At 37.8% G+C, this 26,917-nt stretch overlaps 1 protein-coding gene across 3 annotated transcripts in view; it reads left to right on the top strand.

Moving 5' to 3' along the window:
* STK3 (serine/threonine kinase 3) overlaps positions 1-26,917 on the top strand; it is a 296,968-nt gene that overhangs the window by 65,796 nt on the left and 204,255 nt on the right. For 2 of the 3 annotated variants that reach the window (XM_058275772.2, XM_071207934.1), the window contains exons 5-6: positions 15,733-15,897; positions 16,405-16,572. The exons of the other annotated variant lie outside the window; for it this stretch is intronic. In XM_058275772.2, the coding sequence (XP_058131755.1) occupies positions 15,733-15,897; positions 16,405-16,572 (333 nt within the window). The remainder of the gene's footprint in view (positions 1-15,732; positions 15,898-16,404; positions 16,573-26,917) is intronic. 3 annotated transcript variants of the gene reach the window in all.

The following is a 26,917-nucleotide window of genomic DNA, read 5'->3' as shown; positions in this document are numbered from 1 at the left end:
GTGGAAGAGAGTTACTCAGTTGCTGTGCTCTTTTTCTCAGAGTGTTTCCCTCAACCTGAATTCTTGAGAACCCCACTAAGTGCATGTATTCTTTTTCTCAAGACAGAAGAGAGAGGGAGAGAAATATTGATTCTATAGAGTTGAATGTGAAACTTGGTGGATGTTCAGATAAATTAATAGACTTTTCAGATAGCTACTTATTTCTCAATGCTTGATTTTCAACAAGGCATTTTTGGTCACCCACGCTAGTGTGTGATTATGTCATGTATGTTATGAAAATGAATGGAATGGTCTATAATGTGGCATTTAAGAGTTAAAAGTGTTCAGATTTATCACCAATTCTATGTTACCTTAGAGTCAGTGGATGGGGATGTTCACTTTGAATTGCCCAAATGACTAAAATACAAGACAAGTAATGGAAATTGAAACATTTAAGGAATTCTATAAAATGAGAAATCTAAATGCAATTTGAAGTAAACATTTATTAGAAGAATGTGGTACTAGGAAAATGGAGGCAAAAAAATGACTTTTTGTTTTTTTAAGTGTGCATGATCCTTTAAAAAGACGTGTTTATCCTACTTCCCCTCCTCTCCAATTATCTTATCCTTTTTATTTGGGGGCAGAAATAGAAATCAGCTTCAGAGATCTCATGCTGTTATATGTCTGGAATAACCTCTATCATTTCTGGAGTTGTTCAGTACCTTTCTACAGACCTCTTTTCCAGGAATTTTCCCTCCTATTGGTATAAACTTCAAGTTTACCACATCAATTTCAACTCTTAGGTTAGTTTCAGCTCAATCTAAGCCTTAAGCCTAAAGAGGAATTTTTGTTTTTCTCTCACATAACTGCAAAGTCTTTGCAGAGATATTTTCATGCATGGCTTGATTCAGGAAAAAGGTACAAATTGAAGTCATCTCTTCATTCTTATTTCTCTATATTGATTACATTCTTTCTCAGACTCTCCCCTTATTGTTACAAGATGGCTGCCAGCATCTCCATGTACTATATACCCTTTCTAGTTGGAGTTTAGCAGGAGAGAGTGATAGTCTTGACTTAGAATTCCTGGCCAGAGTCTGGCCTCTTTGCTTGTGACTGGGCCACGTGCCTTTCTCTGAGCAAATTAGTGTGGCCATTATAATGTGGTTTACTGATTGGTTTAGATCTAGATCATGTCTTCCAATCCTGAGCTAGGATGGAGTTGATATTAGAAATACATGTTCTGAAAATGGGGAGGTAGTTGTTTGCTAAAGGGAAATCAGAGTGTGTTAGCAGGATAGGTTTGCTAGATGGCACAAATAACAGATATCTAATTTACCTAACTTAAAAGCAAAACAAAACAAAAACAAACAAAAAAAACCCCACCTAAAATAGATCTCAAAATGAATGTGAAACTGGAAGAAGTATCTGGTGACATTGAGAGTCAAAGCTGTTGAATCCCCAAATCTTGCTGCTTTCTGTCATAAGGAGGGGAGTTTTGATAAGGTAGGTGTTTTTCAAGGAGACTGTTTTTGCTACATCAGCAGGAAATGTTTGCTGTAAGAATTCTGCTGGAGAGTCTACTCATCAAGGCTAAAGACCCATCATTCCCTTTAGAGGAGGGTGGCCTGACCTTGGTGTTAGTTCTGGTGTTCCTGGCCCCGTTTCTTAAGATTTCCTCACTCTGAGCAGGTACTACTGTATACCGCTATACTAGAATCTTAGGAGAATAAGTCCTTTTTTGTAGAAAGTGATACTTCTTGCTCCTTACTTGGTGTTTCCATGGAGTGAGATTGAGTTCTGAATGTACTTTACGCTTGCCTCTTAAACTCTGAAGCCCCTCAGCATTACCATGACCATGCATTTTAGGATTAGTCCATTGGAATTTTTCATAACATTTATGGGCTACATCTTAATCTCTGATTAAATACATTGTACACATCATGCTCCATTACATCTTTTGTAAATCTTTTGATTGGATTATAAGCGCTTTTCTTTTTGATTTTTTCCATATTACAATGTAGCCTCCCAAATAGACTTTCCCTTCCACGTTAACTAAGTAAATTAAGTTTATAAAGGTATTTCCTTGGCTTACCTTATTGGTAAATTGCCCAGTCTTTACCTCAGTTGCTGGTTCTTTTGGCATTTCTCCCAGTTCTATTTCCCTTTCGTCAGTCAGGCCCAACCTTACACTTTATGTTTATATTGTACATTTCTCTCTGGGCAGACTGCCTGTCACTGGCAGATCTGTAGTAAGCCCTTCATCCCTGTCATAAGCCTGGCCTATAGCATAGTATGATGGTTATTTTGGGGTGTTGTAGGTTGGTGGGAGGACCCCTGAATGCAGTAGGAGCCCCAAGACCAAGGCTGTAGTGCCTGGGTTGTTACTTACTAGCTGTGTGACCCTGGGAACATTGTGTAACTCTTCTAAACTTCAGATTCCTAATCCTAAAATGAATCTAGTATCGTATTACTTGTTTTACCTACCTCACTGTTTTCTTGTGAGGAACAAAAGATGATGAGTGTCAGAGCATTTTGTAAGCTGAAAAGTTCTATGTAAGTGTAAATTGCTATTTTTGTTGCTGTAAAGGCAAGAAATTTAAAAAATGGTTTTAGTTTTTAATTGCTAATGATTTAAGAATTTTGTGATATTTGTTGAAATAGTTAGTGGATACTCTCTAGCTTTAGAAAAAGAGTAGAGCCTTATTGAATCTTAGGAAATAAGGAAGTACCCAGAGGTTAAGTTTCTAGAAAATAGAAATTGGACTCTTTTCGGTGGCAAATCTCTAATTTTAGCAATTTTTTATTAAGTTCTCTATATTTTTATCCAGAATGTGTTAATTTCCATCCCTTTTAATTCTATAAATAAAGGAAAAAATATGAGTACATGGTAAAAACTGCACAGTACAAAAGGCTATAAAAGTAGAAGTTAATTTCCATATCCACCCCTCAATTTGATTTCCCTAAGGTAATGGTAGTTAACAATTTCTCATGGGTTCTTTCACCATATGTGTATGCATATTTTGTTTTCCTCAAAGGATTCATACTATGAGTGGTATTCTAGATCTTGCCTTTTTTCTGTTTTTAATCTTAGAGATCTTCCCATACTGGTGCATATGTACTTTTTTCAGACCCTTGGTGAAATTACGTTCCAACTTTTCTGTGTGTTTTTGTTTTTGTTTTCCTGTTATAAACAAAGCTGCAGGACTTTTGTACATATGTATTGTCATTCTTGTGTTTTTATGCTCATTGAACACATCCCGAGAGATGGAATTACTGAGTCTCAAAGGTCATGGTCATTTTTAGTAACAATTTGGAGGGGGTGGGGCAGGGCGCTGGGAGGCTGCTAAACTACCTAAGCCATATGTAAGTTTTTAGTGCTACGGCAATTTTAGTTGTGGAAAGACTGTAGATAGGCTTCAGGACTGAATCTTTCTAAACTATAAATGATAAGAATTTAGCTTTTGCTGCCTTCCTTCTGCACTGTATGCTCTTGATTCTTCTTCATCCTTCCTGATTTTGTCTAATTTCACTTGAGTGTTCATTTTCAGTTCTACCATAAAAATCAGCCTTGGAATTTTAAGCAGGTTAACCATGGTTGTTAGCTACGACTATGACTATAACTACTAGTACTAGTACTATTATTATATTCTCCATACTAATTTTCCTACTTCTAGTCTCTGACTCACTGTTGTCAGAGTTTTCTTTCTAAAAGTTAAGATACTATAACATTAACTTTCCATGTAAAAATTTGTTTGTGCTTAAAACAGAGTTTGGCTCCAGCCTACCATTCCAATTTCATTTTATGCAATTTTCCCATACATTTTTCACTGAAACACAAAGAACCATTCACTGGTACCAGACTTCATATATTTTATGCTCTGTTGCCTTTGCATGTGCTTAGTATTTCCTTCCTCTTTGTTCATTTGACAAACTTTATTCTTTCTTCCACAAGAGTCAACTAAAAGTCATCTTCTCCAAGAAGCCTTCTTGGAGTGGGGAGAATGGTGAGGTGAAATTGTCAAGGCTGACAAAAATTAACATTATTCTGACGCCGACTTGGCCCAATGGATAGGGTGTCTGCCTACCACATGGGAGGTCTGCGGTTTGAACCCTGGGCCTCCTTGACCTGTGTGGAGCTGGCCCATGCGCAGTGCCGATGTGCACAAGGAGTGCCGTGCCACACAGGGGTGCCCCCCCGCGTTGGGGAGTCCCACGCGTAAGGAGTGCGCCCCGTAAGGAGAGCCGCCAAGTGCGAAAGGAAGTGCAGCCTGCTCAAGAATGGTGCTGCACCCAGAGAGCTGACACAACAAGATGATGCAACAAAAAGAAACACAGATTCCTGGTGCTGCTTATAAGGATAGAAGCGGTCACAAAACACAACAGCAAATGGACACAGAGAGCAGACAATGGGGGGGAGGATTGGGGGAGTAAAGGGAGAGAGAAAAAAATCTAAAAAAAAAAATTACATTATTCAAGGCCTTGAAAGTTTGGATTTTATTTTAAGAGCACTGGTTCTGATGCATAATCAACGTTGGGAGCTCCTGTCCTAGAGTGCTCCTGTGACTAAATTAGTTGTCACAGGCATCATTTGTACTGTAATTATTTGTTCCTTTGCTTTTTCCTTTCCACTAAATTCTGAGCACCATGAAATCATGGATAATGTAACAGCCTCTCAATAAATGTTTATTGAGAGACGATTTTTTGGGATATTAAATGATACTTGTAGAGTGATTGGTATAGTAAGAACTCAAAATGTATACGCTGTTGTTGTTATAATCATCATTGTCACTGGATAGATAAATTCTGATTTGGGGATTATAGGGTGATTTCCTGAAACCATAAGATTTGGTTTAGGCCCAAAAAACTCTAAAACTTATATTGGTGAATGTTTGCCAAAAGACTTTCAAGACCTTATAGAAAGTTGCTGTGAAAGTTGAAACTTAAAATTTTGTAATGAAATATTTGTAGTTGTTTATCTATGACACTTGAAAGGGGGGACTCTGTCCCATAGTTTTTTTTTAAAGATTTATTTTATTTATTTACCCTCCCCCCTTGCCGCTTGCTTGCTGTCTGCTCTCTGTGTCCATTTGCTGCATGTTCTTCTGTGTCCGCGTGTCTCCCTTTGTTGTGTCATCTTGCTGTACCAGCTCTCCGCAAGCACAGGCCATCAGCTCTCTGGGAGGTGAACCCAGGGCCTTCCATATGGTAGACGGGAGCCCAATTGATTGAGCCACATCTGCTTCCCTGTCCCATAATTTTTGTTCTTAGATTTCAATAATTACTAAATGTAGGATTGAATGCACTATTTAAATGCATTGAAAATTATGTTAAAAAGCCAGGGGTTGCCTGTGATTGTCAAAGATTTATTAGAAAGTTAAAATTCTTAATTTTGTATGAACTTACAAAAACATTAAAGCAGTGTGTGTATTTTAAGACAGTTTCTGCATGTGCCCTTGAGACAAGTTGGTGGGTGCATTTTTATCAAAACCATATACACAGTGACATATTAAATGTATCATATTATTATTCTAATCATGTGACTCTAGAAACAAAAGCAACCAGAGGTCTAAAACCTATCAAAACCATCTTTTTGTTTTTGTGCAATGAGATTCTTTTAAAATTTGCCAGTGAATTCATGCCAATATTGAAACCAGATGTAGACTTCCGTCTTTTAATGTATTAGCTCAGCTATAAAAATCTTGTTTCCACCCTGATTGCTGACTTTCATTCATGGTTCGTTCTCTCACACCCTCATTTCTTTTTTTGGTAAACATTATAAAATGTGATTCAAATTATTTTAAAATGACATTGCCCCATTTGCATTGTGACAGAAATGAAAGTAAATCTGTAATGTATTGAAGATAGCCTAATGAAATCTACAAATAAAATACTTTCCTACTGAAATTTTTCATTTGAAGGGAACTTTAGAAATTCTAATAAAAGTAGTGTTGGCTTATAGGTAGAGAATGGAACTAAGAGTTTTCCATCTTAGAATTGAAACCTTACATTACCGTCTTCTATATGAAGCAAATCCTGTCTTCTGTATTTTTTTTTTTTTGTAAGGTTTCCAGTATAAACCTGATTATTTTGAAATAGGTAAAGACCTATCTGAATGTTGAAATGTTTTGATTATAGACATGGAAAAAAAAATCCACTATAAATTTTATAAGGTAATGAGAAGGTATCCTAGTTACTTTTGGTAATTGGCTGTGTTTTTATGTCAATATAAATTTAAAATGTTTAAAGATTGTTTAAAAACAGAAACCATCTAAGAAAATGACTGCCAACTTCTTTATTTACTTTTTAATAATAAAAAATAGCAACATGTGTTTAAAGGACATGAAATAAACATGATATAACCATATAGGTCAAGGACTGCTGCATAGTGTCCATTAAGTAATTGTACGTTTCTATCTCCTTCTCCATTACTGATAAACAGTACTGGTAGAGTGACTTAAATCCTTTTGTCCAAAGTTCGTTTGATGACATTGATATTTAAAAGAGACCAGGTAAACATTTATTCCTCTAAATTTGCTAAGATTTTGGTCCATCACTTTCCACCATTTTCCTCATTTTAATGGAAGGAAGAAAAATGATTCTTAGTTGGTTTCCTAAGTGCTTACATTGATTGATATTCTTCATTTAATTTTTTGAGTTACTGCATTGATAGTCTTTCCTTTCCATGGATGACGAACTATTTTCCTTACTCAAAACCTAATTTTACTTGCGCTTCCTCTTTTCCTTCCCTAATTAATTACTCTCCGTGTTTCCATTTCTTTTTGAAAATGCTTTTTACAGTCATTTAATAATAAGTTTAAAGTTTGTCATTCATGCTAGTTTGGAACCTCATGAGATTAGGTTAGAGATTTTCTTACTCAACATAGAGCAAGTGCTCAGTATCTGCTTTTTCAGTGAATGAGTATTTTCTAGACCTTTTGGGGAAAATACTTCGCATTCTTAGATCGCGTTTACACTTGACTTCTACTGTTCTTGTTTGTCACATGTGCTGTTTTCCTCAGCAACAGTGTGACTCATATGGGATGATTTTTAAATTGGTACCTCATTGTTTTACTTTACTTTAATTTACTAAAACAATACAGTTTAATGTTTTCCACGTATATTAACCAGCTATTGAGGATTGAATCTTGTCCCCCACAAAATGTATGTTCAAGTCCCAATCACTAGTCCTGTAGGTACGAACTCATTTGTAAATAAGACCTTTGAAGGTGTTATTAGTACAGGTGTGCCCAAACTGAATGAGGGTGGGCCTTAATCCAATATAGCTGAAGTCCTTATAAATAAAGGAAATTGGATAGGGAACAGCCAGAAACCAAGTCAGTGGATTTCAGAAGAGGAAAAAGAAGCCGCCGCCATGTGCATTGCTATGTGACAGAGAAGCCAAGGAATCTGAAGATTGCTGGCCAGCTAGAAGATACCAACTCTGTGAGGAAGCAAGCCTTCTAGCTTCTCACCCTGCTAGATAATAAATTCCTGTTGTTACACCAGTCATTGTATGGTATTTATCTAGCAGCCAGGAAATGAATACATCAGCTCTATTTTCAGTGTTGTGTGAATTGTGTATCCCTTTCTTTTTCCCACTTACTTAGTGAGACTTTATTGTGTTCTTGAAGGATTTATGTGAGTTCTTTATGGTTCTAAATACTTTTATACACTAAGTATCTTACTGTGTATATGCTGCAAATAAATATTTTTCTGTATTTTAAGCGTACAGTTTTTATGTAGGCAAAGCTAATAATTTCCCATGGCTTTTGCTTGCCCTTTTTTTTTTTTTTTTTGATTAGGAACTATTCTTCCTGCCTTTGATACTTGCTTTAATTTTCTTCTAGCTTTTATTTAAGTATTTTAAATATTTAAATTATTGATCCATAGATTTGTTTTAGTGGGATTACGCATCTAAATATTTTAAATAAAATACTAATGGAACCACCTATAATGTACTCAGGGCTACTTTTAGGTTCAGGTGAGTCTGCTTACTTTCAGGGTTCATTAATAGGTATATATGTGTTATTTGGCTGGCATACCATTTAAACTAAATGTAAATTTGCATGCTGAGGAGGAGCAGGCGTTTTCCAGATGACACAACAGGGCTGGTATTGAGCTAAACTGCTTATTTGTGATTGATAGCTATTCTGATTAGTCATTGTCTTTATTTATTTATTTATTTTTTTAAAAGATTTTTTAAATTTTTATTTATTTAATTCCCCTCCCTTCCCCCGGTTGTCTGTTTTCTGTGTCTTTTTGCTGCGTCTTGTTTCTTTGTCCGCTTCTTTTGTCGTCCATCAGCGGCATGGGAAGTGTGGGCGGCGCCATTCCTTGGCAGGCTGCTCCCTCCTTCGTGCTGGGCGGCTCTCCCTATGGGTGCACTCCTTGCGCGTGGGGCTCCCCTACGCGGGGGACACCCCTGTGTGGCACGGCACTCCTTGCGCGCATCAGCACTGCGCATGGGCCAGCTCCACACGAGTCAAGGAGGCCCGGGGCTTGAACCGCGGACCTCCCATGTGGTAGACGGACGCCCTAACCACTGGGCCAAAGTCGGTTTCCCTGTCTTTATTGATTGTCAAATATTTCATATATCACGACTGGAACAGGCTATGGAACACCCTGTTATATTGGCACCAGATCATACATTAATGTTTGTAACATCTAGCAGTGGTTTGATAGGAGTATTGACTGTAGAGTCAAAAGACATAGATTCACATATGGGCTGTGCCACTAAATAGTTGTGTGACATTGAGCAGGTCACTTAATTTCTCTAAATTTGTTGCCTCAATCTATAAAATGGGGTTGGTAAGTATCTCTGTTTACTTAACTGAGGTGTTGTGAGAATCACATGTAATAGTTTTTTTCATTAAAAAAAATTTATTTTTTTTATATCAATGTTACATGTTAGTTAACACAAGATTATTACTTTAATAACAATAAATCTGCTTTAATCAAGAGTTATATTCCCCCTTATTTTGGTTCATTCCTCAATCTTGTGGGATAGGTACGGTGTCCACCGTCACTGCTTCAGTCTAAAAGGGTCTTAGATATTATGGGGTAGAGGAATGGACTTGTTTTGCTTGCAGTTGAAGATACTCCTTCCTTTTGGGTGGGCTGGTCCATCACCATTGTTTTGTTAGTTGTCCAGGGCAGGACAAAGAACTGGAGAGTAGGAGCTGGCCACATATCTACTGCCATTTAAGACCCAACCAACATAAGAACAATCTGAAAGCTTTAAGTCTCTGAGAAGTATACTTAACAAGTTAATTGAAAGTAATAGGTTCAGATTAAAGAAGTAGGAGACTCATGATTAGGGGATTTATAAATGAGTAAAACAATGTTATATTGGAGAAATAGCTTTTCATAAATTCCCAGATAGAGCCCCCCAAGAGGGTGTTGATTTCATGTGGCCATGTGGCTTTTCTGTGGTACTTGGATATCTTGGGGGCCTTCAGGAGCACTTGTTTGTAGCTTTGTTTACTGTTGTATTTTGTGAAATCTGGAAAAGACCTGCATAAGCCTAACCTCTGGAATAATATCCTGACTCATTTTAAAATCTCTTAGCCATAAAAACTGTGATTTATTGAATATTTCCCCCTTTTGATTAAGTTCTTTCTTCACATGCATTGCTAATTAACTCTTGGTGGTAATACCTTGGTACCAGGGAGGCTTATCCTTGGGAGTCATGTCTCACATCAGGGGGAATGGTATTGAGTTTATTTGCAGTGTTTGGTTTAGAGAGAGGCCACATTTGAGTAACAAGTACATTTTCAGGAGGCAACTCTAGACATTAATTATAATTAGGCTTAGTTTCATTATTATAGGAATAAGGTTCATAAATGCAGTCATTAAGAGTGAGGTCTTTGCTTGTTAGCCTGTTTTCCTTTATCAGGCAAGGCGTATATATTGCAGAGCTTCTGGCCATCTTATTTGAGAAAGTAGTAGGACTTCCCCAGGAGGGAAGTTTAATATTTTGTAAGCTACTGGATGGGCCTGTATCTAGAAAACATACCTATTACAACAAGGATACGGTCATATCCCATAGAAGTGTACAGCTATGTTGCCTTCAGGCTGTTTAAAAAGGTCCTTTCTAGACACCTGACCGTTTCAAACAGTATAACTTACAGGGATATTTGGTAATTACTGTAACATATAACATTTTTCTAATACTAAAGTATCAACATTCCCAAGCCTCTCTTATTGTTGACATTTAACGTTGGTATGGTACCTCTGTTTTATCTGATGTAATAATGTTAAAATGTTACTGTTAACTATAGTCCATATTTGCTTTAGGTACATTTCCCCCGCATATACCACCTTATTATTAAAACCTTGTACTGATGACATATTTTTGTTTTAGATCCTGATAATACAAATATGTATTTGTATATTTTCTAGTGTCCACATTTAGAGTTAAAAGAAACTGTGAGATTAATTTTAATAATATGTCATATTTAACAAGTATATAAAAATTTCAACATATAATTAACATAAAATAATGAGATAACCTATGTTTTTTTTTTTTGTACTAAGTCTTGAACATTGGTGTGTGTCTTTCATTTATAGCGTATCTCAGTTTGGACAGTCATGTTTCAGTTGCACAGTAGCCACATGTGGTTAGTGGCTACTAGTAGCAGTTTGATATGGTTATGAATTCCAAAAATAGATATTGGATTATGTTTGTAAACTGATCTGTACCTGGGCATGATTGAGTTATGATTAGGACTCACAGATAAAAGGCATGGCAAAGGGTAGAGTTGAGGGCTTTTGATGTTTAAGTTTTGATGTTGGAGTTTGATGCTAAGCCTTAAGCCTGGAGCCCCGGAAAGTAAGCTCACAGAGGAAAGAGAAGCCAGCCCCAGGAAGAGAGGAACCCTGATCCCAGGAGGAAGCAAGCCCTGGGAAGGAAGGAACCTTGAACTCAGAGAGAAGCAAGACTCTGGAAAGGAGGAACCCAAGAAGCATGAACCCTTGCAGCCGTCGGCAGCCATCTTGTTCCAACATGTGAAAATAGCCTTTGGAGAGGGAAGTAACTTATACCTTATGGCCTGGTATCTGTAAGTTCCTACCCCAAATAAACACCCTTTATGAAAACCAACCAATTTCTGGTATTTTGCATTAGCCCCCCTTTGGCTGACTAATACACTGCTGTAATAGATAGCACAGCCTTTAGAGAATAGTGCTTACTTTCTGTAGACTGTTAAGTTAGACCATTCTTGACCAAGGTACAGAGGAAGTGTCTGGAATTATCAGAATCTTTAAATAATCTAGACTCCTTACCACTGCTCATAAAGCCTTATATGATCTGGCCTTTGCCTGTCTCTTGGATGCCATCCAGAACTGGCAGTTCCTGGCTCATGAAATTTCAGCCTTCTTTTTCCAACTGAAATGTGTCAAGCTTTTTCTTGTACAAAGGTGTTTTTATCTCTTGTTCCCTATGTAAGAAGTGTTGTATCCCTTGATAGTGAAATCACATGGTTGGCTCCCTTAAATCATTTTGGTACTAGCAGAAATTTCTCAGTAAGATCGTCTATGATGTGTAGTCTAAAATAATTCCATTCTTATCAATTGTCCTCTCTTTTATTGTCGGCATAGCAATTTCACTTACAGTTTCTTCAGTTTCCTCATTTTCTATCAAATTATCATCAAATTATCTCTTCCCCTATAGAATATAAGCTCCACGATGCAAGAACCCTGCTTATATTGTTCACTGCTGTGTCCCTCAGCCATTTGAGCAATTGCTGGCATATATTTGAAGCTTGATATGTATTTATTGAATCAGTTAAATGGCATTCTGGATCAGATATCTGGCACTGGAGTAGATTTATTAGATAGGATTCTTAGACTAACACTGAGGAGTGTAGGGTTGAGTAATACTTTAGAGTGGTTTTAAATTTGAAAAGGATTAGGGGAAGTTGGGACTTCTGAAGTTAGAGGAAGAAGGTACAGGTTGTTTCTTTTTTACTTTTTAAAAATGTCCTATGGTTTCCTTATTTTATTTAAAAATATAGTTAAAAATATAATAAACTTTATTTTAAAAGAGGGTTTAGATTACAGAAAAGTTACATCGAAAGTATAAGGGATTCCCATATACCCTACTCCTCCCCCTCCCATATCTTCACCTGTTAACATCTTAAAATTATGTGGTATATTTGTTACAGCTGATGAAAATTTTGAGGCATTGCTACTAACCAAGGTTTATAGTTTACATTGTAAACTATTTTACGCTTAATTCTAGTGCCCTAAAAATGCCCTGTTGTATTAGTCAGCCAAAGGGGTGCAGATGCAGAATACCACAAATCTGTTGGCTTTTATAAAGGGTATTTATGTGGGATAGAAGCTTACAGTTACCAGGCCATAAAGTGTAAGTTACTTCCCTCACCAGTCTTTTGCCAAGTGTTAGAGCAAGATGGCTGCCGACATCTGTGAGGATTTAGGCTTCTGGGTTCCTCTGTCTTCCTGGGGCTTGATTCTCTCTGGGCTCAGCTCCTCTGTTATCTCCACAAAGCCAACTGTAGACTATCAGGTGTATGGCTTGTTTGTCTTCCTGGGGCCTTTTTCACTTTCCTCAAGATCAAGCTCCTCTGTGTGCTTACTTCCTAGGGCTTCAGCTCAAAACCCCCTTGTGTCCTCCTTCTCCATGTCTTTACTTCCCCAGGCTCCACATCAAAACTCCAGCATCAAAACTCCAACATCAAAACTCCAACTCTGTCCTTTGCCATTTCTTTTATCTGTGAGTTCCGCCCACCCTTCCCCCCGTCCGCCCAAGGGACTGGGATTCAACACCCTACTGATGTGGCCCACTCAAAATCCTAAGCATAATTTAATCATACCCAGGTACAGACCAGTTTACAAACATAATCCAATATCTATTTTTGGAACTCATAAACCATCTCAACCTGCTATACCTGTGTTCCACCTATTATTCCCTCTTTCTCCCCTCAGAACTTCTGGTAACTACTATCTTTGTAAACATGTTATGTGGTCTTCCATTCCTACAATATTAATAAGTTTACTTTGACCATGGTTGCACTCCCCCTTATGTTTGTTCACTCCTAAACATTGAGGATTTTGGGATGGTAATGCCCACTCTGCCTCAGATTGAGAGAGGGTTTAGATCTTTTGGGGCAGGTGGAACAAACTGTTCTTCTTGTAGTTGTAGATACCACTTAGTTGTAAAAACTCTTTTGTTATTTGATGTTTCCTCCTTTTGGTCAAGGACTTTTTCCAAATGCACTGCTAGTAACTGATTTCCTGTGGCATATAGAATTTTTGGCTGGCAGTTTTTTTCTTTTAGCACTTCAACTCTGTCATATCACTGCCTTCTCGCCTCCATAGTTTCAGAAGAGAAATTAGCGCTTAATCTTACCAAGTCTCCCTTATAAGTGATGATCTCTTTTCTCTTGCTCTTCCAGAATTCTCTCTTTGTCTTGAGTGTTTGACAATCTGATAAGTATGTGTTTCGGGGTAAGACTGTTTAGATTTATACTGTTTGGGGTGTGCTGTGCTTCCTGGACATGTACATCCATGTCCCTCCTAAGACTTGGGAAATTTTTGGCCATTATTTCCTCCAGTACTCCTTCTGACTCCTTTCCCTTCTCTTCTGCCTCTGAGATGCCTATAAAATGAATGTGCATTTCATGTTGTCATTCGGTTCCCCTGAATCCCTGCTGAGTTTTTTCTGTCTTTTTATCTATCTCTTTTAGTGTCTGTGTAATTTCAGATATTTATCTTGGATGCCACAAATTCTCTCCTCTGCCTGTTCAAATCTGCTTTATATGCTTCCAGCATATTTTAAATTTTGTACGTTGTGCCTTTCATTGCCATCAGATCTATTATCTTTTTTAAAAGATGTGTATTGTATTTTTTTTAAGATTTAAAAAAAAATGTATTTCTCCCCCCCCCCCCCAGTTGTCTGCTCTCTGTGTCCATTTGCTGTGTGTTCTTCTGTGACTGCTTCTATCCTTATCAGCAGCACCGGGAATCTGTGTTTCTTTTTGTTGTGTCATCTTGTTGTGTCAGCTCTCCATGTGTGCGGTGCCATTCTTGGGCAGCCTGTACTTTTCTTTTGTGCTGGGTGGCTCTCCTTACGGGGCACACTCCTTGCGCGTAGGATTCCCCTACGTGGGGGGCACCCCTGCGTGGCACAGCACTCCTTGTGTGCATCAGCACTGTGCATGGGCCAGCTCCACATGGGTCAAGGAGGCCCGGGGTTTGAACCGTGGACCTCCCATATGGTAGGCGGACGCCCTATCCATTGGGCCAAGTCCACTTCCCATATTGTGTTTTTTTTTTAAGATTTATTTTATTTATTTCTCTCCCCTACCCCTTCCATCGTCTGTTCTCTGTCCATTTACTGTGTGTTCCTCTGTGTCTGCTTGCATTCTTGTCATGCAGCGCCAGAAAACTGTCGCTTTTTTTTGGTGTTATTGCGTCATCTTTCTGTCAGCTCTCCATGTGTGTGGTGCAACTCCTGGGCAGGCAGCTCTTTCTTCACGCAGGGCAGCTCTCCTTGCGGGGCGCATTCCTTCCATGTGGGGCACCCCTACGTGGGGGATATCCCTGCATGGCATGGCACTCCTTGTGAGCAGCAACACTGCACATTGGGCCAGCTCACCACATGGGTCAGGAGGCCCTGGGTATCCAACCCTGGACCCTCCATATGGAGGGCGGATGCTCTATCAGTTGAGCCACAACTGCTTCCCAGATATGTTATTTTTAATGTATGTTTATGATTTCTTCTCTGTGTTCCTCTAGTGTCTTCTTAATATCCTTTATCTCTTTCTTTACTTCATTAAGGTGATACATGATATTTGCTTGGATATTCTTTATTAGTTGGTCCATGTTCTGTGTCTCCTCCTGCTTTTTAGTTTTTCATTAGTCTGGGCCATGTCTTCCTGTTTCTTAGTATGACTTGTAACCTCTCTTTGCAATAACTTCCTCATTTGTCAAATGGTGATGATAATTGTATCTGCTTCATAGGGTTTTTGGGGGATTAAATGCAAGACTCTTACCACAATGTCTGATGCAGATAGAACTGGTTCTGCTGTGACAATTACTAAGATTTCCCTCCCTCCCTTCTCCTATTTGACCTTCCCCTTTTCTCTCCTCCCTTTTTTCCTTCCCTGACAGCCTTTGTTTGTGTTTTTCCTGACAACCTTTGTTTGTGTTTTCCTTTTCCTAGTTTTCCTCTGACATTTTCTTTTCTGAGTTGTCTTTATTAGAGTTGAAATCCAGGGCTTGGGGTGATTTAGGAGTCACTTGACTGGAAGCAGGAGGTCTGGCATTGGTGTAAGTACCTCATGCAGGAGACACCTAGGGAGGCTCCCTTCCTTCCTTACATTCCTTTATGTAAAGCTGTTGGTTTTCATTTTCATTAAGAATTGGAGGAATCACAGGAAAGAGTGTCAGAATTTAATTTTTCAGGACAGATAGCTACAATATTGCCAACTCAGTGTTAGAAGATATGAAAAACAGTGATTTCTCAGGGCTGTGCTGATTTTTGAGGATATGGTATATGCTTTAGGAATGACACTGATAATTTTAGAGAAATGAGAAATTTAATCATCCTTTTACCACGATGATGTAAGCATGTGGGGAGAGTGACAGAGAAAATTCGTGGGGGCAAAAGAAGTTATTTTTCCTAGAGGTTTAATGACCACTAGAAAAAAGAACTTGTTACCAGTGTTATCTTGTAAGAGTTTATGTAACTTGGTATTTCAGTCTGGTTTTTAAAATATTGCTTTCCAGTTAACAGAAGATGAAATTGCAACCATTCTTAAATCTACATTAAAAGGACTAGAATATTTACACTTTATGAGAAAAATACACAGAGATATAAAAGCTGGGAATATTCTCCTTAATACAGAAGGACATGCAAAGTTGGCAGATTTTGGAGTGGCTGGTCAGTTAACAGTAAGTATAGTAATTTTGGAAACACTTTCAACTTATGTGTCCAGGTTTCATTGTGACTAATCTTCAATAATGTTTTTGGGGTGTGAGGGGGTGGGGAGAAAGAAATGCGTAAGTTCATGGTTCTTGTGGGAAAAGGGCCATAATTTGAATATTATTTATTTACAATTTAAGAGACATTGAATAAATACGAAAATTTATCCTGTCATCCAAGTGCTTAAACGTTTTAGAAGGGAGGCTACATTGGTTCAGTTCTGTAGCTTTTATTGTACTATCTTTAATGACTTTTTAATGAAGGTAGTAGAGATAAGGTACTTGTGGACCCTTGGGTATTTCAGAATTTAAAATTCCTAAATATGTAATAACTAGTTGAAATTTTAGGAAAATAGCTAATTACATATATAATCTGTGATATTTGAGGTTTTAACATATATTTTAAAGAATATGGTGACATACAGATTTCATGAGCACTCTTGTAGTAGTGATCACATCTGTGTAATGTTATTATAGGATACAATGGCAAAACGCAATACTGTGATAGGAACTCCATTTTGGATGGCTCCTGAGGTAATTCAAGAAATTGGCTATAACTGCGTGGCAGACATCTGGTCCCTTGGTATCACTTCCATAGAAATGGCCGAAGGAAAACCTCCTTATGCTGATATACATCCAATGAGGGTAAGAAAATTAGTTTGCTAAAAATGTTGACGTTTTAAGTGTTATAGTTTTGCAATGTCTGTGTAAGTAAAAACTAAATTCATTTACATTGAAATTCTGTAAGAAATTTGGAAAAATTATCTGTCAAAGATTAGTAACTTAATTTCTCTCCCTGGCCACTTCCTTAATTGTGAGCAAAGAATTGAAGGTTTTTCTCTCTATAATCACTGTTCTTCTCCCCAAAAATATATCTGTAAATTTTTCCTCTGCTTTTCAAGTAGAAGAAAGGGTTGGCAAATCTTGTATATTCTTTAGTACATTGTTTTTTTGTTTTTTTTTTTTAAAGATTTATTTATTTATTTAATTTCCCCCCCTCCCCTGGTTGTCTGTTCTTGGTGTCTATTTGCTGCGTTTTGTTTCTTTGTCCGCTTCTGTTGTCGTCAGCGGCACGGGAAGTGTGGGCGGCGCCATTCCTGGGCAGGCTGCTCTTTCTTTTCACGCTGGGCGGCTTTCCTCACGGGCGCACTCCTTGCGGGTGGGGGCTCCCCCACGCGGGGGACACCCTTGCGTGGCACGGCACTCCTTGCGCGCATCAGCACTGCGCATGGCCAGCTCCACACGGGTCGAGGAGGCCCGGGGTTTGAACCGCGGACCTCCCATATGGTAGACGGACGCCCTAACCACTGGGCCAAAGTCCGTTTCCCTCTTTAGTACATTGTTTTTTCAATTCTCACTTTTCTCTCCACATTGCAAATTCTGCATTTCTATGGTTGTTTCTACCTTTTATTTTCTTTGGACTGAGACTGAGATTATAAAATCCTGATTCCTAATATTGCTACATATCTGTAGGACAGTTAGGCTTATTTCTTTAATTAGTGCTAGCAAGAAAATGGAATTCCTTTTTTGAGCATTCAACACTTCTGTAAACTCCTTTTCTTGAGTAATTTTTAAGTTTGAAATATATACCTTGCACATTCAAGTCTAAATGCTTTCACTTTAGGCTTTGTGATCATATTGGTTTCCTAGGGCTGTTGAAACAAAATGCCACAAACTGGATGACTTAAGACAGTAGTTGTTTATTCTCCACAGTTTTGGAGGTGAGAAGCCCCAAATCAAGGCATCATCAGGCCCATGCTTCCCTCTGAAGGCTCTAGGGAAGAATCCTTCCTTCCCTCTTCCTAGCTTTTGGTGGACCTAGGCATTCCTTAGCTTGTGGCTCTCTGCCACCACTGCCTTTATATGGTTGTCTTCTCCCTTTATTCTTCATCTCCACATAGTGTTCTCTTCTCTTCTCTGTTATCTGCATCTCTTCTTGTAAGGACACCAGCCATATTGGATTAGGGCCCACCCTAATTGAGTATGACCTCATCTGAACTTCATCACATATGCAAAGACCAAATAAGGTCACGTTCATAGAAACTGGGAGTTAGGCTTCAATATATCTTTTTAGGAGGCACAATTCAACCCAAAGCAGTGATGATGTAGTGCTTAGTTTTATTTGTATGTGAATCTCAAATTCACAATAGATAAGAACCTTTATCTTTGTAAACTTATTGCCCTCTAGTGGCTGTAGTCACCTTAAAGAAGGGAGGATTTAGGAATGAAGAGGGAAGAAATGCCAAGTGTGTAGAGAAGGTGGTATCAGAGTGACTGGAGAAATGTGTGAAGGAAATACATGGGAGGAAAAAGAAATAGGACTGTAATATTTTGGATTATCTGAAAAGGAATGAAATGAAATTCTCTGCAATGCTGTTGCTGGGTGAACTTCAATAATATATAACGTAATTGTACTGTATTAAAAATATTGAAAAATCTGACTACGTTATTGAAAAACTTTCAAGAGAATTCTTTGGGTAATTCACTTATATACAGTATGTGTCACCTTCCTTGTACATATGAATTCCTCTCGCTAAAGTGAAAAATACAAGTAACATGAATGCTTATTTATTTAAAAACAACATGAAAAATAACATTTTTCACATGAAATAAGGAACATAAATTCTAATTTATTTTCTTTTTGCTACTTATCTGTGGAACTTTTAGTTGAGATGTGTTTAGGTTGACCCTCAAACTAGATGTATTTCAGTTTCAGTAAGATAACTCAGTTTTCTAAGGCAACTTAGCTAAGTTTCAGAACCGTGATTTAACCCAGGTATTAGATTATTTTTCTTCTGTTTCCTCCTTGAGTATCATATTTTTCAACATTAAATTTAACCCATTGCTAATCTCTGTAGCAGAGAGCAAAGAATTATAAACCATGTCCCCTGCCTTCAACAATCTTAAAATCTCACTTTGAGAGTTTAAATTAACACATATGGCATAGTAAATAAAAAATATTTGAAGATAGTATCTCTCTCTTAAAAAAACAACAAAACAACATTGCAAACTTCCTAGGATGTTGTGCTCACTTTTTTCTACCAATCTAAATCCTACCCATTTTTCAAGTCCCAGCTCAGATTTTTTCCATGTAGAGCTTTCCTTGTCAGGTACCACCTAAGTGGATTTCTCTTTTTTCCCATAACTTGTATATAAGCAATTCTTGAGTCTGCAGTTCTTTGGATAGTTTATCAAGAATTTCCTTGTGCATTTACTAACACATAGAGTGTTAAGTTGCTCTTCAAATTATATTATTATTTCACTTTTCTAGTGTTTGCGAACTATCTTTCAAATTGGAGTATGAACTGCAAATATAGGCATCCCATCAGGTTCATGTTGCAAGTGCAAGTTCTCCAAATTTGAGTCTTCATATGATGCCTCAAATTTTATCATTGGCAACAAATACTGTCCATTATTTTCCTTGAAATGATGTGTTTACTTAGTTCTTCTTGAGAAATTGTTTGTCAGACACCCAAACCTGAATAACCACAGTTCCCTAAAGATAGTATTCCTTGAAAAAAGTGCCTACTTCAGCTTGCAACTCAGTCACACAAGTACTTTTCCTTGAGATAGTCATTGTCCTTCTGTGTAGAGGAAGTGCATTATTTGTGTTTCCCATTTTGTCACACAGAGCATAAAACACAGAGCAAATTATGTACTCGGGAGGAAATTTAATAAAATTAATAATTTTTAATGCTTCATCAAGTTTTAGAATGGTTGGGTGGAGAGGAGAAAAATTGTTGAGGGCCCAGCTGAAGTGAGAATTTGTAGTTTCCTCAGTCCTGGTTTGTGGACTTTCTTCTTGTAGTGCTCAGCAGGGGAGAGGAGTACATTATTCTTGATCCAGGGTTTGAGTTTAAAGAACGAGCATCTTGAACCTATGCAGACTTGAGAATGCTGATGAGAGAGTAGTTCAGGTGGTTGGTTACCAATGGGGTATACATGTGAAGGAAATTAGAGAGTTTAAGAACATGGAGGGATCAAGGAGCTGGGTAGTGTTCTCTGCTTCCTCTGCATAGCAGGCACCTGGGGAGCTTTGAAAAAATTCTGGTGCCTGAGCCCTACCTTAAACCAATTAAATCAGAGTCTCAGTCTTCTCATTGAGATTAGAGAGCAGATAAAGTGGTAGTTAAGGTATGAGAAAGCTGGTAGGATATGAAGCTGTAATCAGTGAGTGAAACATTGGAGTTTTCTTTTCTCATTCTATTATTATTATTATTATTTTTTTCTTTGTGATGTGTTTTAATTTTCATTTTAAAGGTGATGAAATGGGTGTTTAGAGGTATTATGTTACTTGTTAAGACCCCCTCCCTCACACACACAGTTTATCCTATTAACATTTTGCATTAGTGTGATACCTTTGTTACAATTGATGAAATAGTATTTTTACAATCATACTATTAACTGTAGTCTGTGGTTCACATTAGATTCACTCTGTGTTGTACAATTCTGTGTTTTTGTTTTTGTTTTTTAATGTTGATTTTTTCTAATGCAGTTTTTGCTTTGTTTTGCTTTACAAGCTTTTTTGTTTAGTTATCTGTTGCTTAGCATGGTAGAAGAGTAGACAGTCAGGCTAAGGACAGAAGGAACAGTGCTGAAATTAAGGGAAGGAAAGAAAAGGAAAATCAAACTGAGAATCTTATTTCTCTACAACACAATAATGAATGTTTATTACCCTTTTTAAATAAGTTGTGGAAATATATAATATTTATGTCAAATGTGACTTAATGAGATAACTGGAGGCACTTAAATGGCAGTTTTCTGGAATTCACTTATATATAACATGGCATTATCTGATCAAGAATAAATTAGGGACTATTTTAGACTGTAAAAAAATCCTCTTTATATATGACTTATTTACTGTCATACCACCTATTTATGAAGAAAGGAACTCTCTAGATATTTCCAAACATGGAAGGGGTATTTTTGATGAATGCTGTTTTAAAAAATAATGTCATCTTTGTTTCCTGAAGAATCTTTTCTTTAATCTGTTTTTTCCCTGCTGTCCTCCTTCCACTTCCTTTTTTCTTTCCTTTTTAAATTTGAGAAAAATAACATTTTAATAGGTGAAATAAATACTGTAGCACATGCAAGGTAAAAACAGACCTTCAGAGGAAAATGATTTTTTTTTTTAAAGATTTATTTTATTTATTTATTTCTCCCCACCCCCTTGTTGTTTGCACTTGCTGTGTCTGTTCGTTGTCTTCTTTCTTTAGGAGGCACCAGAAACTGAACCCGGGACCTATTATGTGGGAGGGAGGCACCTGATTGCTTGAACCACCTCCATTCCCTGCTTTGTTGTGTCTCTCATTGTGTTTTTCTTCTTGTGTCTCATGTTTCACCATCATGTTGTGTCAGCTTGCTGTGCCTACCTGTTGCACCAGTTTGCTGTCTTCTTTAGGGGGCACCAGGAACCAAACCACAGACCTCCCGTGTGGTAGGCGGGAACTTAGTTGCTTGAGCCACATCCGCTTCCTGGAAAATCACTGTTTTTTTTTTTGTTTTTTTTTTTTAAAGATTAATTTTTATTTCTCTCCGTTTCCTCCCTGTTGTCTGGTCTCTGTGTTCATTTGCTGTGTATTCTTCTGCATCTGCTTGTATTATCAGGTGGCACTGGGAAACTGTCTCTTTTTTTGTTGCTTCATCTTGGTGCATCAGTTCTCTGTGTGTGCAGTGCCACTCCTGGGCGGGCTGCACTTTTTTCATGCAGGGCAGCTCTCCTTGCTGGGTGCATTAGTTGCGCGTGGGGCTCCCCTGTGTGGGGTGCACCTGCAAGGCATGGCAGTCCTTGCATGCGGCAGCACTGCACGTGGGCAAGCTCACCACACAGGTCGGGAGGCCCTGGGTATCGAACCCTGGACCCTCCATATGGTAGGTGGATGCTCTCTCAGTTGAGCCACGTCTGCTTCCCTAAAAATCACTCTTGATAGTGTAAATTAAAAAATAAAACACAGATTTTCCTCCCATTGCAAATCACATGGCACAGCTCTTTCCATCACCAAGTATACTCCTAATCCAATTTAATTTAAGAAAAAAAAAAAAAGATGTACAGTAAAGGTGGTTATGTCCATGTCTAAAAAGTTAAAACTGAGGTACTATTTTTTAGTGATAATAAAAAACCACTAAAAAAAATGAATCCTCTTTCCTGCCAAATTAATAGTGAAATAATAAGTTTTGGTTGAGAAATTCTGGAAGGCTGGGCCAGGGTTGAGGTAGGAGTTGAATAATACTGCTGCATCTTCCATCTCCCAGTCCCTGCTTGTGTGTGGCTTGGTGGACACCTCGGTCCTCTTAGTGTGTGTGCATGGCATTCCCTTTTGGACGGTTCCTCCCAAACACTTATTTATCAGAGGGGGTAGAGAACTAGTAGTTGTGCGGTGTGATGGAGGAAGGGTTATGGTGTCAGTTCACAGAATTGAAATTCCTTGGAGGTAAGTCCTTGGCAAAGATCTCTTCCTTAGAGCCTGAGATAGCAAGCGTGTAGCTTCTCTCTGGTCAGACATTTTGATGCACTAATGGGAGTGCTGCAAAGATTCCCAAGGTTCTGGGCCAGGAGCATTCAAGTGACACCATGTCATGATCACACATTCTGGGGATTAGGACATGAATATACCTTTTTTGGGGTCATCATTAAATCACCAACCCCCCCTGTAATCTGTTCTCTTTTCTCATTTAAGATTAATAGTAAGTAATTTCAGGAACTATCTCCTTTTCTTTTTTCATTTTTATTGACTTCTCCTTTTCCCTTTCCTTTATTTTCTTCTATAATATTTAGTGCACACTTACCATGTACAAGTTGGACTTTGAGGACATCATGAGAAGCAGAACTGACATGTCCTCCATTTTTCTGGAACTTTCACTCCAGTGATAACTAGCATTATTTATCTCGCTGACTGTGTTTTTCTATCCCAATGAAACAGCTTGCTACCAAAGTCTCATACTGAAATTCTTTAGCTTTCTTTTTTTTTTTGAGAGAGAACATATATGTTCAGCTGATTGGTGTATAAGGCTATATTATATAAAACTGTGCATATGTCTGTATATTACAAATTAGGTAGCAGCAGCATATGGTTATAGATAAGAATTTTATCATTAAATATATCACTTGCTTTTCTTCCTTGAACTTATCTTCGTCTTCCTCTTTTTCTCCTCTTCCTACTATTGCTTTTACTTCTAACAGCATGTGTCATTGTGTATGCATGTGCACCACACTCACCCCCTTGCCATCCTTGTCTTTCCTTCTTTGTTCTTTTCTTTCTATTCATATTACCTTTCTTTCTTATTCCTCTCTGTTCCATACATTTTTCTGCCTGTTGATTTTAGGTAATACCTTGATTCTATTAATCAGACTTTCAGGTCAGGGGTAGACAAGAATGCACAGGAGTGGGGCAGATTGGATCATTAGAGAATTTCAGTTCTTCTTCTAGGACAGGATTTTTCACTACATTCTTCCGCTGTGTGGTCCTAATGCAGTGGGAATAGAAGGCATTCCAGCCCTGTATTGGGGATTAAGTTTTATTACAATGACAGTTTGTTTATATTCCTATCCAGTCAGAATTATTATTCCTGAAGAGAAGAAGTGGAGAGAACAGAATAAGCACATGTCAACTTTTCTTGGTTAAGCCCCTTAAGCTTACATGGGGAAGGTGAATTCCCACTCTTAATTTATATTCAGGCCTTGCTGTTCTTATTACCAAGTGCTTCGTAGAGATGATTGGTTTGGTAACTATTGAGGAAGCAATTATCATTTCCTGCTGACATAAGAATTAGTTTTTGGGACATGTTTCTTTAAGTTTTGTTTAGAGTAAGAATTATTGAGGCAGAATTACATTAGAATCCATCTTTTTAAGATTTTAATGTGGGTTATTGACAAATGTAATATTTCTCTATATTCCCCTCTCCTCCCTTCCCCTCCACTCCACTCCCCTCTCTTCTTCTCTTCCTTTGTTAAAAAACAGGTGTCAAATTCATTAAATTGATTTCATGACCCAGTAATGGTTTTTAACTTGCAGTTTATAGAGCAAACATCACTGAAACAGGCTTTGGAAGACTGAATATTGGAATGCTTCCTTTGCTGCTACATAGAAGTGGTGTGACTTGCTATTTGAGAGTTATGACTCCTGAATCAGTTTTGTTATCTGTAAATTAGTTGTAATTGCCTCTGTTAGAAAGAAAGTTGCACCTATAAGAGAACAAAGCTCACCCGATTGTGGAGGAGAAAAGAATTTTATTAACGATCTTGCAAGAATGGGTGTGCAATCTGGATAAAGTGGCCAGCACGCCAAACAGCAAGGAACAGTGACATTTATAACCTAAACCCAACATGTGGGTCCCTCCTCTGTTCCCCATTGATTGGGTACTTCAGGGGTTACAGCGTGGCTTTCCTCTGTGAGCCGCCATTACCTGTTCCCTACATTTTGGCTGGCTTTGCCACCACTTTCACTCCTGGTGGGGCTTTTCAAATTCGGCGCCACTTTCCACCATTGGCCCCATCCTCGCTTTGGCCCTGTCCTCGTTTTGGCACCATCCTTGCTTTGGTACCATCCTTGCTTTGGTACCACTTTTCAAATTCTTGGTGCCAAAGCCTCTAGAACCCTTTCCCTCCCTCCTCCAACTGCAGAGCAGGCTCTGGCTTCACCTTTATGTGAAAATTAAACTTAACCCTTTCCATACAGTCTCCTCTCTGCCCACTATTCAGAGTTGTTGTGAAGATCAATTGATATCATGTATATGAACAATACTTGTGAAATATTAAACACTGGAAATATGAGGTAGCATTATTATTTTATGGTAATTGTTTCATACTTTTATTTGATAACCAGCTGTTATTTTCATCCACATTGACTGTCAATAGGTTTTTGAAAATGGTGAAAGGTATATCGATAACCAATATATAGAGCTTGTTTGGTGAATCTTCATCCTCATTAAATTTTCTGGACAACCACACATGAAAATGGTATGGGACATTCCTTATTCCTTTGGCCCAGACTGCTTTGTCTGAGCTTGGTGCTTATGGATTTTGATAGTATACTCCCTGGGCACCACCTCATTGATGGCACAATGGCCATTCTACTTCTTACCACCCTTCTTTGTGGAAATCATTCCTCTGGGACCAGGTTGGAAAGAAAGAGCTTTAAGGATTGTCTTAGGTGGCATTATTAAGTTACTTTTCAGGTCGCACACTGAGACTATAAATTCATTCAAGTTCTTACAGAGGGTTCCTACGTGATAATACTTAACATTGTTACTTGAGGAACTTATGGCTATGGGAAGAACCAGGCTTTATTATCACTCACATTGTTTCAGAATGTCGAGTAAGATTGGAAGTATTGGAATCTTATGTGCTCAAAGACATCACCCAAAGGAGTCAACATTTTTGTGCCATTTTAAACCTGCCTAGTATCAGTTTATTGTTAGTCAGAGGAGATTGCTGAAAGCTTTAAGCCCTTGCTTATGGCTGTTGAGATGACTTCTGTAGTCTCTACTGGAAACAATATGGAAAGAAAAAGAATAGGGGATAAGGGAAAAGTCTGAGGCAGTTAGTACAGAAATGCAGGTGCATTCCTTCTTTTCTAACCTCAGGTCAGACTGTAATAAACAGTGTGTTATTTTTTACTTCTTCATTTAAAATATTCACTTATATACTAGCCCAGTGATGGACACCATGATTCACAAGAGGGTAGATGAGCTTTTCGGGGAGGAGGGTGAACACAAAAAATTCGGGTAGTCATGGACCCTCTGAAATTTTACTTAAATATTGGGTGTTTGTACAGAATGCATTTTTCTGGTGTGAGAATCCATTTTTTTCATAAAATGGAATAGGTTCCTTGAAACAAGGGCTCCTTGACCCCAAAAGATTGTGAACCATAGTGTGAGGGTTTCGTAATATATAGTCTATTTAGGATATTGTTTTTACTATTTACTTTATCATAGCATATCCCTCGTCTGTGTTTTAAAATGGAAACAGTAAATATATGTGTTTATGAGATCTGTGGTCTCCTCCCACTCCTTATACTCTTTTTACTTCTGGCAACATTAGTTTTATGTAAGTATAGTTACTCTCAGAAGTTCCTCATTCTACTGATTAGCAATACCTCTTTTTTGTCTGAATTCTCATTATCACCTTGTCTATGATTTTCTCATGGCACTTTAAAAATTACTATATTCTTAGTTAAGTAGTTGTATTATTTCCTCTGCTCATTGTAAGTTTTAAATTCAAGTATGTTTCATCTTTGTGTGTCTAATTGAGGCAACAGTGACTTACACATAAACACATAAAAGCATCCAAGATATGTTTTTGTTGAATACACGCTTGATTTCCTTTCCTACCTCACAGATACTTCTGCTGTGTTAGTGTTGACGTCTGGCAAGCTCAGATTTTTCTTTCTAACAATAATAAATGTACTTATAAGTTAAAGCAAGATTCAGTGAAACTAAAAATGAAAGTAGTTAAATGCTAATCAAATACAACTTGAAAGCGCTATTACTGTTTATAAGCTACCTTTCAAACTTTTAGTTAGCAGTTTATTTATATAAAATTTAAATTTTAAATTACTGTAATTCATATATATATGTATATTAGTCCTTTAGATCCTTTTCCCTTACTGATGGAGATCAGAAAGAGAACTAGTGAACATCCTTAGTGTTGGCCTTTGAACAGCAGCTTTGGTTTGCTAATGGGATATAATTGTTAAGCCTTGATGAAGATTTATGTCTTGAAAACAATTGTGTAGATTTACTATATTGATCCTATTAAGTTTTTTTTTTTTTTTAAACATTTCAGTAACTGTTTAGGCTTGAGACCCAAGTTACTTGCATTTATTTTATAAGTCGTAAATAGGTGTTTGTTTGGGGATTGAAAGGTTGGGAGATATACTGAAGGCAATTGCTGACTGCATTTCCAAGTGTATATAAAACACTGACAAATTCATAATATTTTTGAAGTAAATGTTATGTCTAGCAAGTTTGGCTTTTGAAATTATTCCCGGAC

Source organism: Dasypus novemcinctus, chromosome 14, assembly GCF_030445035.2.
Source record: "Dasypus novemcinctus isolate mDasNov1 chromosome 14, mDasNov1.1.hap2, whole genome shotgun sequence".
NCBI classification, from domain to species: Eukaryota; Metazoa; Chordata; class Mammalia; order Cingulata; family Dasypodidae; genus Dasypus; species Dasypus novemcinctus.
This window is presented reverse-complemented; position numbering and strand designations above follow the sequence as displayed.